Here is an 18,812-nt window from a genome sequence, read left to right on the forward strand (position 1 = left end):
AGCCATGCAAATCTGAGACTTGCTAAATGGTTGTGCATAGACATTTAAGGTTATCTCTGATAATTTCACGTGGCTAGACAAGACGCTTTTCACACCAAACTATGTGCATCTACCGAGGATGCATTCAATACGGCATCATTCAAACTCCCCTTTCTGGAAATGGATTAGCTTTCATTGAACGTGAGGCTATCAAACTTGCTTGCGCTTGCAACACAAACTGAGATTGCAACTGAGTTTGCATCGATGTAAAAGGCATAGGCATCAGCCTCCAAGTAAGGCTACTCCACTAAACCATATCTTTCGTCTTCGAGTGTTTCCAAATGAAGTCAAAGCCTATGTGCATTACAAAGTAAGAATCGGTCTTGCTTTAATTTTTGTGACATAATATCGTTTCGAATTCACAAACAAGGTCTGTATCAAGATTCCCTGCCACAAATCCCATGTATAGATCTATTCACACATCCAATAAATGAATGTAAAGTAGAATTTTATTTGAAAAATAACCTCACTGGTTAAACACAAACTGAGATTGCAAGTGATCAACAAAGTTTGCATTGATGTAAAAGACATAGGCCTCTATCTCCATGTAACAACCATATCTTACATCTTCAAATGTTTTCAAGTGAAGTCAAAGTCTATGTCCATTACAGATTAACAAGCATTCTTGTCTTTAAGTTTTGTGACATAATATGGTTTTGAATTCACAAACAAGCTTTGTATCAAGATTCCTTGCCACAAATCCCATGTTCAATAAATGAATGTAAAGTAAAATTTTATGTGAACGAATCTCAAAGTGTTGCATGCCCTAAAAAATTTAGTGAGGGAGAACCACAGATCTGAAACATTTGTACACAAGGTTTTAAATAAAAACATTGTAATATTAGATTGCTGAACCTGAAAATAATGCTAATCACGAGAAATTATCATGTATTAGAAACTGTAGTTACATGATGTGGAGTTTATACTTTACATCCAAATTTCAGTTCTAGCTTAGATGCTATTCCTCAAATTCAGTTTCTAAACTGTCATTTTAGCAAGAGGAAGAATGACCTCCCCAAATGGCACCCCTTCCTTGCTTCTTCCTCCTCACGTTGATCCCTTTTCTCTGGATCGAACCTCATCTTCCGCTCGCGCATAACACTGCTTCTTGTTGTTGGACTAATTGTCCCCTCTAACATCATCATCATTCATGCTTGCACTCTGAAAGACTGGATTTCCATGGGTCTCCACACGAAGGACATACATCCATCTTTCATCATCCCATGCATTTGTGAAAGAAGAAATGGTTGTAGTGCCTTGGGGATACAAATGGACCATCACATTCATGACATTCATGACTATGCCTGTGTGTAACAAACCTGCTAGATCTCTATTGGTTCAGAACAGTTAAACTCAAATGGGACTTCCTCATAGATGATAGCCATCCAAAGATACTCCCATGAATAGGAGATCAAGATCACAACTAAACCAAACCGTGGACATTAGCAAGGAAAGATTCATATCCAAGTTTGGGACCCACCCACTTCTAGATAGAATGTACATGCAAATCAATGCATGAAGCAAAGAATATCCTCAAGTCACTAATGCATTATGCAATACATCTCTTGCATTTCGATTAATTTATTTTGGATATGGTAGGTAAAACTGTGCTGCACCATATAATCCTTTGGCATACCCTTCTCAAAAGCATCTAAGAATATGTTTTGAGATGGAGATACCTTTGTGTCAGCCATGTTGATACGCCACCCCAACAGGCGTGCTACAATAAGTGCCTGAAAAACAAAACACTGAAGACTGTAACCAAGGCTAACAGAATAGCAAACTTTAAACGAAAATTCTAGCCTGCCCTTTTCTAGGATTGTAGGGAAAACCTTCACCTTCCTAGCAACATCAATGCCGCTTAGATCATCACGTGGATCTGCATGGTACAGAACAATCTCAATCCTGTAAATGGACTTTCCTGTCCTAACAGACTGAAATGAGTATTCATGTGATTCCAAAAGGATGCCTTAGAAATTTCTTGCCATAGAACCTGGCTCTGTATAACCAAGACGTTTGGCCCGGTGCACCACTGAACTTAAAGACTGTCCTTCCTGTAAACTGCTCATAACATATCCCAAGGTTCCTGCACAAAGCAGCTACAAGATCAATTGCAATCATATTACAGATATTGTTCGAGACCACTGCATTTGGCACTTAATCAAGGCATACCGCTAAGGGCACCAATAATGCGATAAACCGGATCCCCTGCAGTCAAAAAACGAGTCAAAGCAGTGATGACTGGGAGGCCTGCACCAACCTGCCAGTCATATCATCAGCAGAAATAACAATTGAAAATTTGTATCCCAGATTACAATCATGCAATAAAAAACATAAGCATATAAATTACAATCCTCATAAAACCACTAAAAGAGAGGTTTGCAAGCTTGATTTTGTTGTGTGGATCTCTCTAAATGTCCAAAGTGAAGTCTATTGTGTAGAAGGACCAAACCAGAAAGGATTTTGTATAACAAAGCCTCAATACATCATTGGGTCTTTACATATTATCAAGGTATAGACTCTGCACTATTTGGAAGGGCATGCGAGTTATCCATCTCACTTGAGCATAATGGCAGCAGAAACCCATTCACAATCTTTCTAGTAATATTGACCTTTTATGTTGGGGATTTACAGTACCGTAGATTCATATCGTAGCTGTCTTCGTCTTCTTGATAGCTTATCATGTAGCTCCTATGAAACATTGAGAATGCCACGTTTAATGATAATTTGCACTAAGAATTGCACTGTCATAAAGGATAGCCACTCGTAATCAATACTGTGTAATTCCATATTATTGGATCATCCCAATTCACATATAGCATTATTACATTATGCAAAGACAAAAAAGCACATTATGATCACCAAAGCAGATGTCAAAGGCTTCTTGTTTGCCAGCACAATACAAAGGTTCATATCAGCTGCTGTGCTGAGAACTGGGCCAGTTTTTTCACTTGCAGTGCAATCGACCACCACCAAACCTGCAGAAAAGACCTACATAGATTAACATTTCCTCGACAGATAAGTATATTATGCAACATCAAATCACACAAAAGTGTCACCATGCCTCCAAGTCCTTTCCATACAAAGGCATATCAAATGGCATTCAGTTCATTCTGGCTAATTTTTCATGTTCTGGAACTCCCTCAAGTTTAAGTTTGGACAGCAAGAGCCACATGACCAGCACTCAGCCAGTAGAAGTTTCACTCAACTTTTGGACAACGGGAGCTCACATGAGCCCTTACTCAGCCCAATAATCCTCAGGTTTTTTTTAGGATTACGCATTCTACCATCAATTCAGGCAGCCAGCTGGCAAGTGCTGACTCTCAATATGCCTTCAAGACCTTTTACTATAGATAGCCAGTCACCTTGTATCTTAAATTTTGATCACCGACGATGTCATTGGGCAGTCGTGGCCTTATACAAGACCGTGAATAGTACAGTCTGCATTCCATAGGGAACATGGTTGGATAGATACGTGTTTCTAAAGGTTAGAAACGTTAGAAACTTTAGAAATTTTAGAAACCTGCCTTAAAAGTTAGGGCTTTTGCCCAAAATTTGCACCTTGGGTTAAGGTCGACCGCCGTACGTCGTACGGCGCCATTTCCAACACCTCGAGCTGCTCGACGCATGAATCTTGCAATCCCGTGCGTCGATCTTGGAGCCCTATGTGCTTTCAGCCTGCCCTCAGCGAAGTTTTGAGTACTTGCCTTGGATATCGTATATTGTATGATGTATCATGTATGTTCTAGTAATAAGTGCAATGTGCATGGGCCGCCATGGCACATGCAGCATGATGCATCTCAGTATCTACTATAAATTACTAATAACTAATAAGATATCTTATATATATATATATATAATTTATTTATTTATTTATACGTTTCTAAAGTTTCTTAAGTTTAGGTACCTTAGGTACCCGACCCTAAAACATACCTAACGTTTCGTACCTGACGTTTCTGACAACCATGATAGGGAATGTCAAAAGAGGTGAGTAATACCATCGCGGCTACCGTCGTTCGGCTCTACATTGACAAGTCACTGTAGGAGGTCAAGGTTCAGCATTGGCAGCGACTCTCATCCCTAAAAGGCTTTATGCTGATGATGTGGTGCTGATCTAGACACAGTAGATGGCTTATAGGGACACCACCAACTCTTGTTCCTATATTTCACTATGCCGATGATTTGTATTGATCTGAGACACACCAAAGGCTTGCAGAGACTCCTGGCATCTTTTTAGCATTTTCTAATAACTAGGACATGAACATTAACATTGGCAAAAACAAGGTCATGAGCTTCAACAATAGTAATACCCGCCTTTGACATGAGTCATACACTCTAGCAAGAGTACCAAGTACGTTGTCGCATCTTAGATGTCATTGGGGTGTACCCATCTTCACGGGACCTAGGTTTAGCATGGAACTGGGTTGCTCATGCCCAACTAACCAAAGGACTTGCTTCACTAATCAAATTTCGCAGAGATGCTTTCAAGCTCAATTTCAAATTTGGGAGAGAGTGCTTCACTAGTCAAACTTGGGAGAGATTGCTTTCAAGCTCAATTTCAACATAAAGTCCCTCCCCTTTCACTCTCTGCTCAAGCGGCCGGACATCCTTACTATATGCAAGGCATTTTGGGATAATCCTCAGAGAGGCTCCTGAGAGGGTTGGATTCGAGACACTACAACTCATGATGCTCTCGTGCATGATTCAAGGGAAGATGCATCCCAATGATATCATACTTGCATAGTTGGCAGCGAGGCCCCAGGCGATGTGCGGTGAGATGACAAACATGTCCACCTGTCTTGACAATAGCTGCTCAAGGATTCTCTTGAAATACAAAGATTACCATGGAAGGCCCTTTGACCATCCAAGCAGTTAATTGATGGGACACAGAAACATATCGCTCCAAATCATCATCTCATCTAGGAAAGATAGAGATAACCATGGATGGCCCTCTTACCATCTAAGTAGTTCACTAATGGGACACAAGCATCGCATTCCAAACCAATGGGAAAGACAGAGATTACATGGCGGTCCCTCTCACCATCTAAGCAGTTCACTAACTGGAATGAGAATTGTTGGTATGCTCAGGAAACCATGTGGTTTCACTCTTGTGGCATGTCCTTTGATCACGTCCCCCCATACTAGGACTCACTCCTTTTCTACCCTTGGCCTAGCAAGAGTCAAGACATCCACCAAGTCATCATCGATGATCTAAGGGGCAGCGCACATGGATTCCCAAAGCCCAATTGTTACAACACCAAGATGATCAGGGGAGGAGGGAGAGAGGGAATTTAAATTCAAAATTCAAAATTTTGACCCCTCCTTGGTGTAAGAGGCGGCCCCCTCCTAGGTGTAAGAGGTGGGCTCAACTAGGCTTAACCCACCTAGGTAGGGGGGGTTAGGACTCCCTTGGACCCCACAATAGGGCTTGCATTAGGCCTAATCCATTTCTTAACCCATTCCTTATGAGGCCATTTTGAGACCCCAATTCTCCCCTAATGTACGGTTGGGTTAATATTTCCCCTAGGACGTCGCCTTGGGTTAGGAAACCACGAGGCTAGATACAAGTCATTAGTAAGTAGATATACCTTCATAAGACTAGAATATAGCCACTCTCACAAATTAAAATTTTTATAGAACAAGAGAAAGAACAAAGTAAAGAAGGGAGTTCGTAAGCTACTTTAGAATAAATTAAGAGTAAATGAGAAAAATAAAATATATTAATAACTAACACTTATATGCTCATCAGTACCCAAGCATAAGCTGCCATCACAGTTTCAAAAGATTCTGAAATCTCTTGGGTAAGCCCAATGCTTACTAAGCTTTGAAATCGCAACCAAACAACAAAAACTTTGATAACAAAAAGGAAGAAACAAAGCAGAAAATTAGAAGAAGAAAAGTGGAGAGAGAGAGAGAGAGAGAGAGAAAGAAAGTTTATTAAAGTCTTCGGAAGACCGATGGGTCTATGAGACTGTGAAAATCCTGATACAACAAGCTGTGGTAGTGGAGCTACTAAACGAGCATCCATACCAATGCAAGATGCGAAAATGCAGAATAGCAGCACTAATTCCTAAGTACAACATAGTCATGTCGATGGTCGACTATATATCAATCTCAGCATCATCATTGGCAACAGCAAGATATCAGGATGGATGAGGCAATGGAGGCATGAAGTCGGCAATAGAGTGTTGTCGGCCACTCAGAGGTGCGGTCCTGGCAACTCTCCTGGTCGTAGCTCTACGTCTGACCAGGGCTACTATGACCCCTGTCGGTCGGGCTCCGACTCTAAACAAGGAGGGAATGTCCCTAAGTGTGATCTGTGTGTCAACCCTCTGTCTGAGCTGTCAGGTCATAGTCTCCGGATCACCGTCATGTCGAGGCCTCATCTCGTGGGGATCCATGTGAACTAGCTGAAAGAACTCCGTGATAGAGCTCTGAGAGGGATCAGCCCAGAAAGAAATCTGCTCCTATCTCCGTGCCCGGAGTATCCTCTCGCGGTGTCTAAATGCCTCATGAATGAAACCTGCCAAACACCACTAGTTTGGGTAGGAGAGAAAACGGGCCAAAATCCCATAACTATCCTTGAAGAGGTAGTGGAAATGCCCTCGGATCTCATAGTACACAAGACACCTAAAGATGAAATGCTCCTCTGTCTCAACCTCCTGCATGTCACACAGTGTGCATATGTGCCTCTCCCTCGGTAGTCGCTTTGTTCTACCGCTCTCGATGCGAAGTCTGTGTGAAGAGACCCGAAACTATCCAAGAGAGATCCTCAACGAAGGGGGTTTAAGAACCTGTAGCTGCTCCACACAGGCCCACTCTGTATCCGACAAGTCTGTCCCCCAACAAGGGCTGCCGTACATCCCCGCTGGGCGAGCCAAGGAGTCAAAAAGCAACCCCTTGGTGCCTGAATCCTGAAAGTGCGAGCGGAAGCACTACCTCTCTAGTCTGGCCAACGAAGCATACCCTCTGCTCAAGCGTGCCTACATCGCGGGCCTCATAGTGAAGCTAGGTCCGAAGAAGATAACCCCAAGATAAGTGTATGATGAAACTATCTCAACAGGTGACCCCTCAAATGTGAACTCCTCTTGACGCATGATGGCTCAAGATGTGTTGAAGATCATGACCTTGGTTTTACCCAAGTTGATCTTCAAATCATGAGACTCACAAAAGTACTATAGTGCGTCTAGGTGTCTCTGAAGCCCCTCTACTGAGGAAGACTGCCACGTCATCTGCGTAGAGTAATATCTGGACCAGCGTGCCCGCAAGAGAGCAACCTACAACCCCCTGTGTCTACATCACTATCTCAAGCTCATCAATGTAGAGGCCAAACAAGGTAAGCGACAAAGGGCACCCTTGTTTGACCCCGATGGTGCTCATGATCTCGTCTGTCCACCCGGATCCTGCCCAAACTCTGCCTGAAACTCTCTCGTAAAGTGCCATGACACCCCAAATGATCTCCTGGTCATAACCCAAGTCTTGTAGGCACCGTATGAGGCGGGCTCTCGGAACCATGTCAAATGCCTTGCGAAAACCCACAAAGCAATAATAAACCCTCTGCTTCCATGACCTCGCCTCCTCGATGATACATCTGAGCGTGAGAATGTGGTCCATGGTTCCATGATCACGCCGGAATCCAGCCTATCTTGCTGCTCTAAGTCCTCAACACTCTGCAAGTCTGCTAACCTTGGAGTCAAGTACTGATGCATACATAACATGTCCAATCATAATGGTCATGTAGTTCTCCAAGCTCATGGGATCCTCTACCTTGTGGATGGGTGAGATAGTGTTAATGGTCCAAGTATGTGGAAACCCCAAACAAACAAATTAGGTTAAATTGTTCAATCACAACCCAACCTAGCCCAAACATTTTATATTGTAAAAGAAGAAGAAGAAGAAGAAGAAAGAAGGAACAACTAATGTGCTAACACAAGGGAACAAATATAAACCAAAGTATATATAAGAAACAAATGAAACACAAACACAAACACAAGAAAACAGTCATTGGTAAGAAGAGCTTATGTAGCATTGTAGGCTAGAAGTGTGTGATTAAGACAATTAGGTCAATTACTACTAGTCTAGTGCCCTAAGCGTGCTAGGTGTTCTTCTCTAGAAAAAAGGTGTGTTGGGTGTTCTTAGTGAGCCAGTATACAAATTGAAGGTGACCAATGACCACTAGGCATAGGGTAGCAACATAGGTGCACCCAAGGGCAGCTACTAGACCAACCCTAAATGACTTCCATGGCTAGGTGGTTAATGCTTACACGGTTAGTTCTTTGATGTATGGGAGCATCATAAGTTCTAGCATGAGGAGAAGGCTACCTACGCAATAGCGGTGTTGAGGATCTGTGTATGTGCAGCATTGACGTAGCGACACCCACATTGGCAATGGACATGGAAACATCATTTGCGGGAGATTTCTGAAGCATTCAGCCCATAAAGTGCCTTATGCAGTTTGCATGACTGACAAAAATCCTTCTACTCTGGGGATTGTACTATGTAGAGACGGTAAGCTTTGCTCTCACTACTATAGCCAACAAAAGTGTACTTAATGGCCTTATCATCCAGCTTGCTTCTCAACTGGCTAGGCATATGTGCATAGGCTGTGTAGCTAAACGCCCTGAGGTAGTCAACCTTGGGTTTCCTATTATACCAAGTGTCAAAGAAGTAATTGTTAAAGGCCTGGGTTGGAAATTTGTTCAAAATGTGGGCTAATGCCTCCATCCAAAACCTGTGTGCCAATCTTTTCCCTTTAATCAACTGACCATTTCCATCAAAGACCTGTTTTTTGTATCAGTAACACCATTTCGCTGAGGTTGAATCTTAACGCCTCTCTCCTTCAAGAAATCTTTTAAGGCAATGGACATATACTCTATCTGTCCTAAAAGCCTGCACTTTGCACCCTAACTCATTCTCCGCCATAGCCACAACTGCTTGAAGCATTGAAAGACATCTGCTTTTTCTTTTAAGGGGTATACCCATGAGAATCTGAAAAAATCATCTTTGAAGGTAACAAAAGCAGATGCTGTCCCAAAGATTGTGTCCTCATAGGACCACACACATCACTGTGTATAAGGAGCAATTGAAAAGCATTCTTGAGCATCTTTCCCTAAATGCACCCTTCACAAATATGCCTAGGAGGAGTCTCCAACGCATATTCAGTACCATCCCACGTCTCTGCAATAACTATAAACTGCCATAGTTCACATGACCATATCTTGCATACCATAATTCTGCATATTTCATTACTAAAGTAACTAATTCCAAAAATGCATTTAATATTCACCTTCTAACTAATTGCGAATGGGTCTGGGGCATGGAAAGTAGTTGAACTTCGACATATTAGAAATGTGAGGCTTTGTAGGTCTAAATGGGACCAAGCTTGGTTGGATTCTATGTTGGTTGCAAGGATAGTGTCATAATTATTCTATCTTTACATACTTGCAACATTGCTACAATGATAGTGTTGAACTCAATCAAATGCACAATCAAATTGAGGGTTTGTGAATTGGATCGTTGGCAAATAGCTGACTCATAGGGTCTTTACACTAGGCTACATGAGATGTTGTGTAAAAATTTTTTATGAGGGTTTTAAAGTATTGCCCTCATAAATACGAGAGGAGAAGCCTCGTCCCTCATAAATGAAGGGGCGCTCTCATTATTCACTCTCCTCTTTACAACCCCTTGCCTTTATAACCCCACCCCTCCTCCCTTTTCCACTAACTAATACATTTTAAACTCTTTTCCATTGGGGGACCTATTGGATTTCGAGCTACGGAGAGTTAATTCATTTACGGCATATCGACAACTCGTTATGAAAGCCACTTGGGACACAAGAATTTTGACCATCATTTGTGTGTAGACAAAATCAACCGTCTGTCATAACAAAATCGGTGCAAGAGTCAAGCGATTCATGGGGTTTTCTGAAAGATTCACCGTTTTTTGAACTGAAGTCTGATGTCCTAGCTTGATTATTGTTTTAAATGCATGAATGGTTAAGGATATGAACCCAATGATATCTATATCACTAGAAGAAGTTGCATGTTGTTTGAGGGGAGGGGTTCCTATCCTTTCGGAGGTGTTACCGGAGGCCAAAGGCCACTGGCGTGGGAAGCATGAGTTTTGCAATGCTCTAATGCAATGGATCGCGCAGAGCGCACCGTGCAGTAGTGTGCGAGTGTCGTATGCTATACTGCAGTGAACGACGACGTACGAGTGCACTATGCTAAATGACAATCACCGGCGAACTCCACAACATAAGCAAAATAAGAAAATCCTACACTGGTGAACAATCCCCATATTGCGAAGAGACAAGAGAGATGAGAAAGTGACCGAGTTGGCCAAAGTACATATGACTGGGCTAGTGCCCCCAGGTCACAAGTCGCAAGTCACAAGAATACACAGGTCTATCCCCATAGTAGACAGAGGGTACACACAAGTCTCTCCACATTCTCTCCTTGGCGAGCTCGTAGCTCTAGCCTCTATCTCTCCTCACTCTCCTCTCTTTCGCTCCAGTGCCGAATGCCGAATCCATTTTCCTCTCTCCCCTTCTCCTTCATCCTCATCCCCCGCCTTGGAGGGTCCCTTCTTCGCTGAGAATCCCCCTCTTTCTTTCCATTGGTCATCCTCTTATCTCCTTAGCTGTTGAGGATAGCCGTTGTGCCGCTGGCTCTCTTGATGGCTACAGCAACTTCCTGACTCCCTGACTCGCCAGCCTGATGGTGTAAATTCTCCATGTGCAGGTGAGCTGGATCACCGCACCACTGCACCACTGTATCACTGAACCACTGTGTAAATATAAATACTCCTGACTGCTCCATGTGCTAAGCTCACTCTCCATGTGCGCAGCTCTTGATGAGATCACTTTGGACATGATACTCCTGGTTGACCTGTGGTTGACATGTGTCGACCTGTGGTTGACAGCCTCGGATAGTACTCCTGGATGAACCCGTGTGATCGCGTGGCTAACTTGTGTTGACACATGGTCAACATGTGGTCAACAGATGTTGTCATGTGGTCAACGCCTGTCGACAGGTGGTCGTTGTGTGATAAGGTAACAGTTTCCCCCGCCACGATCATTCACCGTCCCGGTGAATAGAAATGGAGGACGAATCCGTCAAAGAAAAAATAAAATGAACTTACAAACCATTGATATGGTGATGGAGTAGGAAAAGGAAATGGTACAGACCATGTGGTTGGCCGTGGGAGTAATCCAAGATTTGTATTAAGTTGAAACATGAAAAACAAACTGCTGCATGATAAGGGACAGCATGGAAAATTGCAAAATTACTGAGTACATCTAGAGGTAAAACACTGATATTTACAGTGAGGCCCAAGCAACTTGGCAAAATCTAACAGTGCACAAAAAAAAAACCCAAACACCCATGTATCAACCCTTGTATGAGATTACTGAGGGCTATAATCAGCAGCCTGTTCCTCTGCCTTCTCCTCTTCCGCCTTCGTATTTGGCTCTGTGGCCTTTTGCTCATCCCTTTGCTCTGGCTCAGTCATATGTATCTGTGGATGGGGTGCTTCCTCCTCACACTCAAGCGTGTCCATCACATTTCTCAGATTTTCATACTTGGCTTTATATCGGTGGTATCGCCGGTAGTAATGATCCTTTTGCCCTTGCAAGGTGGACTGGGAAGTCTGGAGGGTGGCCAACTGCATCCGAAGATCTGTGAATTCTTCCTCCATGGATGAACGCTTCTTTTCCAATTCAGCCACTCTGGATTCTGATTTTTCCTTGGCAATCTCCGATGAAGACAAAGACTCCTTTAACTGTGTAATCTCCTGGTGAAATCTGGTCACCTCTGTGACATGCTGGCTTTGCAAATTTGCCAGAGCTGCTGCATGTTGGCTGCGTAGTGTTGTCATTTCTGCTTCCCATTCCTGCCTGTGATTATGGAGGCGATCCTCAAGGGCAGCCTGCTGAATATTCCAAGCGATGTCATGCTCATGTATTGCTGAGTCCTTCTCTTTCTGCCACCTTTCCTCCTGTTGTCGAAGTGTCACGTCGGTGGCGCGCTGCTGGGCTGCATGTGCTCTCTCGAATTCTAAGTTCAAATGTTGCTGTTGAGAGAGGAGCTTATGAGCATAACCTGTGGAATTGAAGACCGCTGTCCCAAGCTGCGTGAAGGTGTCATCCATGATACGCTGAGCAAGATGCAGGGACCTTTTCATCCACGCATACCTGTCGTTGTAATTCATCCTGAAGATGGCCTGACCTTGAGTTTCTTTCAGTCTTTTTGCGAGCATATTGTCACCCCGCTTAGGTTGGCTTGCTAGGAGATTTTCGACTTAGGTTCCCTTCCGTAGTCTTTGAGCCGAGGCTGGATTTTCTTGTTCTTGAAGGGGGGGGAAAAGATCAAACATTTGTCAATGGAGACCGATCACTTTACTAGATACTGCTTACAAGATCCAGGCCAAGGTCTTGAGCTTGCGGTTGAGGCACCCTTGCCCGATACCATTCATGACACGCAGACTGGTTTTGTTCAAGAACCTTGTATCCTGGACAACATCTTCACCTTTTGGGAGGCAGTGGATTGGGCCAGGGAGGAATCACTGTCTCTTGCTGTCCTTCTCTTTGATTTCGAGAAGGTGTATGACAACGTGGAGTGGTCTTTCTTGGAGGGCACCATGCCAAGAATAGGCTTCTCGGAGAGGTGGATCAGAGGGGTTTCAGCTCTTTATGTAAGGAGCTCAAGTCAGGTGATCATTAGGGGACACATGAGCGAGGCCTTTCTCTTTGTCGCTTGGTTTGGCAGGGTTACCCCCTCGCCCCTCGCCCCCTTCCTCTTTCTTTTCGTAGCGGAGGTGCTAGGCTATTTTCTGTGCTCTCAAGCAATAGACCTCACAAGGATGAGGCTCCCGATTCGAGAGGAGGAGCTGTTGGACTCAGAGTTAGAAGATGATACAGCCTTGTATGTGGAGGGATCAAAGCGTGGCCCTTGAGATGGTTAGAGGGGTCTTGGCTATCTATTGTGAAGCCCCCAATTCCTCAAACATGTCGGGGAGAGCTCCCTCTTCCTCGGTTGACAGGTTTCCTATAGGTGCCAATTTGTCCAAGTGCACAAAACATGTCGGGGCCCTGGAGATCTTTTTGTTCTGTGCGAGGCAGTCCTGCAAGGGAATGGTGAAGATTTGATTGAGATCCTCCTCTTCCCCACATACTGGTGAGCGTTTTTTGTGAAGGACAGATAGTAGTTGGCTGTAATCTGTTTTTCCACCATGGAAATATTTGAAAGAGGTGGGCCCGATGAAGCAGCTATGTAAGTTGTGAACATATCATTCTCATGAAGGGGTGGGCAATCCACAGATTGGGGCAGAATCCCTCCCTCAAATACCTCCTCTGATGCTGAAGTGGCCGATGGAGGATCTCCTCGAGAGGGGCTCCCACTCCGGTCTCTGCTCCTATCTCTGCCCTGTGGTGGTCGTGGTGGGGAGGCCGAAATGTGAAGTACACCCTGGGATGACATCTCCTGAGAGAGCCCGTGGGAGTCAGGTCCCAAGCTAAGATTCAGGTCCAACACCTGGTCCAAAACATGGTCAGAGGTCGCCCGAACTGTGGTGATGACTGCATCGGTGAAAGTGGTAGGGAGTGAAGATGAAACAGCTACAGTCCTTCGTAATAATACACCTTTCGAGGAAGTCTTTGGTACAACATTCGTCGTCACTGGCACAACAAGAGGTGTACCTAGTGCAATCCCTCCCATTGAAAGTCTGGAGATCCCTGGAGAAGCCTGGACAAGTGTTACTGATGGAGAGTCAAGTCCTGGCACGGGCACAATTGATGGAGATACAAGACATGTCACTGATGGGAACCCTGTGGCACAGGTGACAGAATATACTGAAGAAGCTCCGGTGCAGACTTCATGAGGTGGTGCTCACCGAGGTGTCCTCCTGATCGAAAGAGGAGAGGAGGCAGTCCCGAGGGAAGGAACACTGGAAGTGACAGTGAACGATGTGGAAGAGGGGGTGACAGGAGGGGAGAGAGATGATGAAGGGAGGCGACCTGTGAAAATGGAAGGAGGGTTGGCCTTCCACTGATGAAGTAAGAAGGTGAGGTGGGGCCCACAAGTACAGGTATATGTGCCCCGACGCTTGCGAACTGTGTTATGAAAGGCAGAGTAGAAGAGTGAGGCGAAATCATAGGGAGTGACCGAGAGAATGGAGTCTAAGGCAGAATGGATCGCCTTGGTGATGAAGAAGTGGCCTGAGGCAGAGTAGAAGTGCGTGAACAAATACCTTGCTAGAAGCGCCTCTCGGCCGTTTCCCTCTAGAACCTTCTTGCACTCATGTCCTCTGCGATGAGTTTTACAGGTAGACAAGAAGGACAGGAATGTGGGTGAGTCGGTGTGAGGTGGCAAAAAGGGAAGTGTGGGAAGACGGAGATATGTGGATACGAGACTAGGAGTGAACATGTGACGGGAATTCAAGAATCCGAATGTGTCTGTTGCAAAGTCATAAGACTGAATGAACGCAGTACACATTTGGACGTCCACCTGGGGAAGTGTGACATCATCAAACTCCATGAGAGACATGCGGGCTATCTCATCAGGTGACAAGATGCTAGACAGCTTGAGTGTGGGATCGAGGAAAGGTTTGAAAACCACCCGAATGATCGAGGAGGATGAAGCCACGGGTGGAAGATCATAAGCTGTACTTTGTGGGGCCAAATCACCGCCACCGTTACTGTGACCACTGTGCCCACTGGATGCCTTGGATGGTGTTTTGATCGTACCTGTGGGGGGCAAATAGTCAGAGCCTCCATGATCTGAATCAGAGGAACTCGAAAAGGGGGATAGCTCTTCATCTGATATGATAGTGATCCTGTTGGAGGGAGGTGAATCTGCAGCTGCTCGAGGTCGTTTGGAAGTGCTCTATGGTGTAGACCAGGTCATCAGTGGTGCGTTTGCCAAGTGATGCCATGAAAGATGGTCCCGATCCTATTTTGTGGCCTGCCCGAGCCCGATGGAAGTCAACGAATAAAGTATCGCGGGGTAATCTGGGTTTGTACTTGTGGCGAGGGGCACGGGTAGGCATGAACGATGGCGTCATATGGAGAGGAAAAGAGTGCGGAGGGGGTGTCGATGTCGAGGTCTGGAGAGGCAAGGAGGGAGGAGGAGGTGTTGATGTCGAGGTTAATAAGAGAGGAGCCTGGAATCTGCTACGAGAGAATTCCTTAGCAGAGCCACCAGTGCAGGCCCATGCTTCGTATGGAGAGGAAAAGAGTGAGGAAGGGGTGTCGGTGGAGAGGGAGAGCAAGAGGGCGGATGTAGACTGATAGGGAAGGGAGGGTGACGAGGGGGGAGGAGGGGGGCTGGAACAAGGAGGGGAGAGGGGGTGATGCAGAGGGTGTAGGGAGGAGAAGGGGGGAGAGTTGCTCAAGAGAGGGGGACATAGGCAGATAGAGGGAGAGGGGGGGGAAGGGGCTGCTCAGAAGAGAGGGGGAGGGGCAGGGTGGTGGGTAAAGGGAGAGAGGGGAGGGGGCTGTTGATCAGGAGAGGGGGAGAGGGGCAGGGTGGCGGGTAGAGGGAGAGAGAGGGGGGGGGCTGTTGCGCAGGAGAGGGGGAGAGGGGCAGGGTGGCGGGTAGAGGGAGAGAGGGGGGGGGGCTGTTGCGCAGGAGAGGGGGGAGGTCAGGTAGAGGGAGAGAGGGGGGTTGTTGCACAGGAGGGAGAGGAGGGAGGGGTTGCGCAGGAGAGAGGGGAAGAGCAGGGTGGCGAGTAGAGGGAGAGAGGGGGGGGGCTGTTGCGCAGGAGAGGGGGGAAGGTCAGGTAGAGGGAGAGAGGGGGGGCTGTTGCGCAGGAGGGAGAGGAGGGAGGGGTTGCGCAGGAGAGAGGGGAAGAGCAGGGTGGCGAGTAGAGGGAGAGAGGGGGGGGGCTGTTGTGCAGGAGAGGGGGGAGGTCAGGTAGAGGGAGAGAGGGGGGTTGTTGCGCAGGAGGGAGAGGAGGGAGGGGTTGCGCAGGAGAGAGGGGAAGAGCAGGGTGGCGAGTAGAGGAAGAGAGGGGGGGGGGGGCTGTTGCGCAGGAGAGGGGGAGAGGGGCAGGGTGGCGGGTAGTAGAGGGAGAGAAGGGGAGGAGAGGGAGCTGCGTGGAGAGGAAGAGAGCTGGTTGCCAAGGAGAGGAGGGCTGAGAGGAGGAGCTGGTTGCCAAGGAGGAGGGAGAGAGCTGGTTGCCAAGGAGAGGAGAGTTGGGAGGAGGATAGTTGGCCACCAAACCAGCGCGCTTTGAGTGTGGTGTGTAAAGGGTGGAGAGAACCGATGGAGGGGAGAGAGAGCCAAAAAGCAAATCCACCAAACTTAACCTTATCCACCAAAAATAGCATATCCACTAAATTTAGCATATTCGTCAAATTTAGCTTATTTGCCAAATTTAGCATATTTGCCACATTTAGCTAAGTGCCAAAAATAGGTTGGACGTGCATCGCCAGTGTGACAAAGGGTGGAGAGAGAAAGTATTGCTAGGAGACTAAATCACTATCACCATCAGTCTCGTCTTCATTAGTGTTTCTGTCTTCTGTATGACCATCATTGCACTCAGCAGTACCATGGTTGTACACCGTAGTACCATGGTTGTGCACCGTAATACCATGATTGTACTCTGGAGTACCATTGGTGGGTTGTGCAGTACTAGCCTCGTCCATAGTAGATCCTTCATTGTATCCTATAGTATTGTCAGCATCATTTTGACCAATGTCCTCCATGTCGGCCACTGGACGATCCTCAATGTTTACTGCAGTACCATCATTGTCCTCAGTACGATCAGTAGTGTCCACTGTAGTACCCCTAGTGACCATTCTCTTATACATGTGTGGACTATTGCAAAGTCCAAAGGGCATCCTTTCGTAAACTAGTTCAGCCAGACCCTGTCGTTTTGGGTGGATTTCTGATACTGTAAGTAGGTGTTCTTCTTGATCTTCTTGTTGGCATAGTTCCACCATGTTGACCGCTAAGGAGCCCAGGGCTCCCATCCAATCCAAAATGACAGCCTCCTCGTCTTCTTGATCAGCCCGATCCAACAAGTAGGTCAAACTTTCAAATCCTTCTAGGGTTGTCTCCTCATTCACCCCCTATAAAAAGTTGGTAAAAATAAATGCTCATTTAAACTTTGAAGCAGGCTTGCCCATTAAGCATTAAAAAGGTACACCAAAACATATGACCAAAACATAAGATATACCTGCAGAGCTGCTCCACTGCTGAAGGTAGCTTTCTATATTCTGACCTTCGCAACTTCCATTTACAACATCGATGCTCCATTTATCAACCATAGCTGAGAAGCACAACATGGTAGGTCAAACTGAAGATTTTTACAATACCTTACAGCAGCAATCAGCCAACCTATTTACAGCTGCTCATTAAACATTTCACCTGAACACCTGACAAACCAGCCTACGTAGTTCTTACAGGATTGTACATTTCCTTCATTACAACTAGTCATTCAAGTTTTTATTGGAACGCATGACAAACCAGTCTATGTAGTTTCCACTTGTGGAATTGTAAATTTCCTTCATCACAACTACTCACTCAAATTTTTGTTTGGAACACTTGACAAAACAGCAAACATAGTTTCCACTTATTGAGCTACAAATTGCCTTCTTAAAAATCGGCCTGTATTTTCAACATCTTGTAACCACCTAATCATCAGTATCTGAAATTTTATCCACTGCTTAAAATGATGCTATCCACTTTCAAAATTTCCTCAAACATGATGGCTCTCTTAGTGTCTCTTTATTAAACTAATAAGGAATCCACCGGTTCCCATGTCTCCCTAGCAATTCCATGATCCGGAAACATGGTATAGCAAACCCCCTTCTCATCAGACCCTTGTATCAATCACTATTTTGAACCAATTAGCAACTTTGGCATTAATAGTGATTTCAACCCCTAAAGTGATATACGCTCAATTTGTCCATTATTTTGATCTCAATATTCTGCAATACAGATGAGAGATGGCAGAATCATGTTAGATGGATGGGGGATTTTTCAAGGACAGGTATCCCGCTTTAGGTCATCGGTCCTCGAAGAGATACAAATGAGTATGCCTTGGCTTTTGATGTGTGCTCTCAGAGCAGGTTATCTACGTCCATAGATAAGGATATGAGGATACCCTCATGAAAAGGATGTTTCGATCCAGTCACATTTGTGAGGCACGTGGTGCAGTGTTTTTTGGCTTCTACTTGGTATTAGAACCCCATCTAGAGGAGATTTGCCTAGGCTCCTGGAGTGTTTGGCTTTATGAGGGTGTCACCATAAAGTACTTGCAGAAGAATCATAGGGAGTAGAATTGGATTGATACATGAAACCATGAGAGGAGCCTCCCATTTTTCCACTACATTGTTTGCAATGCCGCGTGTTTTTAGCTCATTGTTAGGGGCTGGAAGCCTTCTAGAGCCTCTGTTTCAGATTTCTCTAGATTTTGCAAAAAAAAATTGGAGAAGGATCTGAGAGTTTCCCAGGAATAGAAAAATCACTCTTTTCTTTTAGCTTTCCATTCGTGGAGGGATTGCAGTACATCAGTGGAGGTCCAGGTTTGGGACGCCCTCTTCATACCCCCATTGCCTCTCTTTTGAGGAGTTCCATTCAGCATTGCCTATAGACTTGCAGAGAGGCCATGGCTGTCCAGAAGGGGATTGTGGCACCTTTGAATAAATTCGCTCCTTTATGCAGTAGTTGGGTTTTGGTCCCAGGATGCAAAACATGGTTTATTGGCTTTATGAGGCTGCCACAACTTCTTACCTTTAATATGATGCTCTTTCTTCTTCAAGGACTTTG

The 18,812-nt window shown here is 45.4% G+C and overlaps 1 protein-coding gene across 3 annotated transcripts in view; it reads right to left on the bottom strand.

The window, feature by feature from the left end:
• Positions 1-18,812, bottom strand: part of LOC147893682 (Glyceraldehyde-3-phosphate dehydrogenase-like family protein) — a 92,060-nt gene that overhangs the window by 53,209 nt on the left and 20,039 nt on the right. For 2 of the 3 annotated variants that reach the window (XM_087385753.1, XM_087385756.1), the window contains exons 3-9: positions 17,218-17,310; positions 2,902-3,017; positions 2,677-2,730; positions 2,212-2,299; positions 2,033-2,125; positions 1,878-1,918; positions 1,719-1,772 (exon numbers count right to left, since the gene is read on the bottom strand). In XM_087385753.1, the coding sequence (XP_087241879.1) occupies positions 1,719-1,772; positions 1,878-1,918; positions 2,033-2,125; positions 2,212-2,299; positions 2,677-2,730; positions 2,902-3,017; positions 17,218-17,310 (539 nt within the window). The remainder of the gene's footprint in view (positions 1-1,718; positions 1,773-1,877; positions 1,919-2,032; positions 2,126-2,211; positions 2,300-2,676; positions 2,731-2,901; positions 3,018-17,217; positions 17,311-18,812) is intronic. The other variant, XM_087385755.1, reaches the window with a different exon arrangement.

Source organism: Dipteris shenzhenensis, chromosome 15 (genome assembly GCF_047967505.1).
Source record: "Dipteris shenzhenensis isolate YYH24624 ecotype China chromosome 15, Dip_SZ_1.0, whole genome shotgun sequence".
NCBI classification, from domain to species: Eukaryota; Viridiplantae; Streptophyta; class Polypodiopsida; order Gleicheniales; family Dipteridaceae; genus Dipteris; species Dipteris shenzhenensis.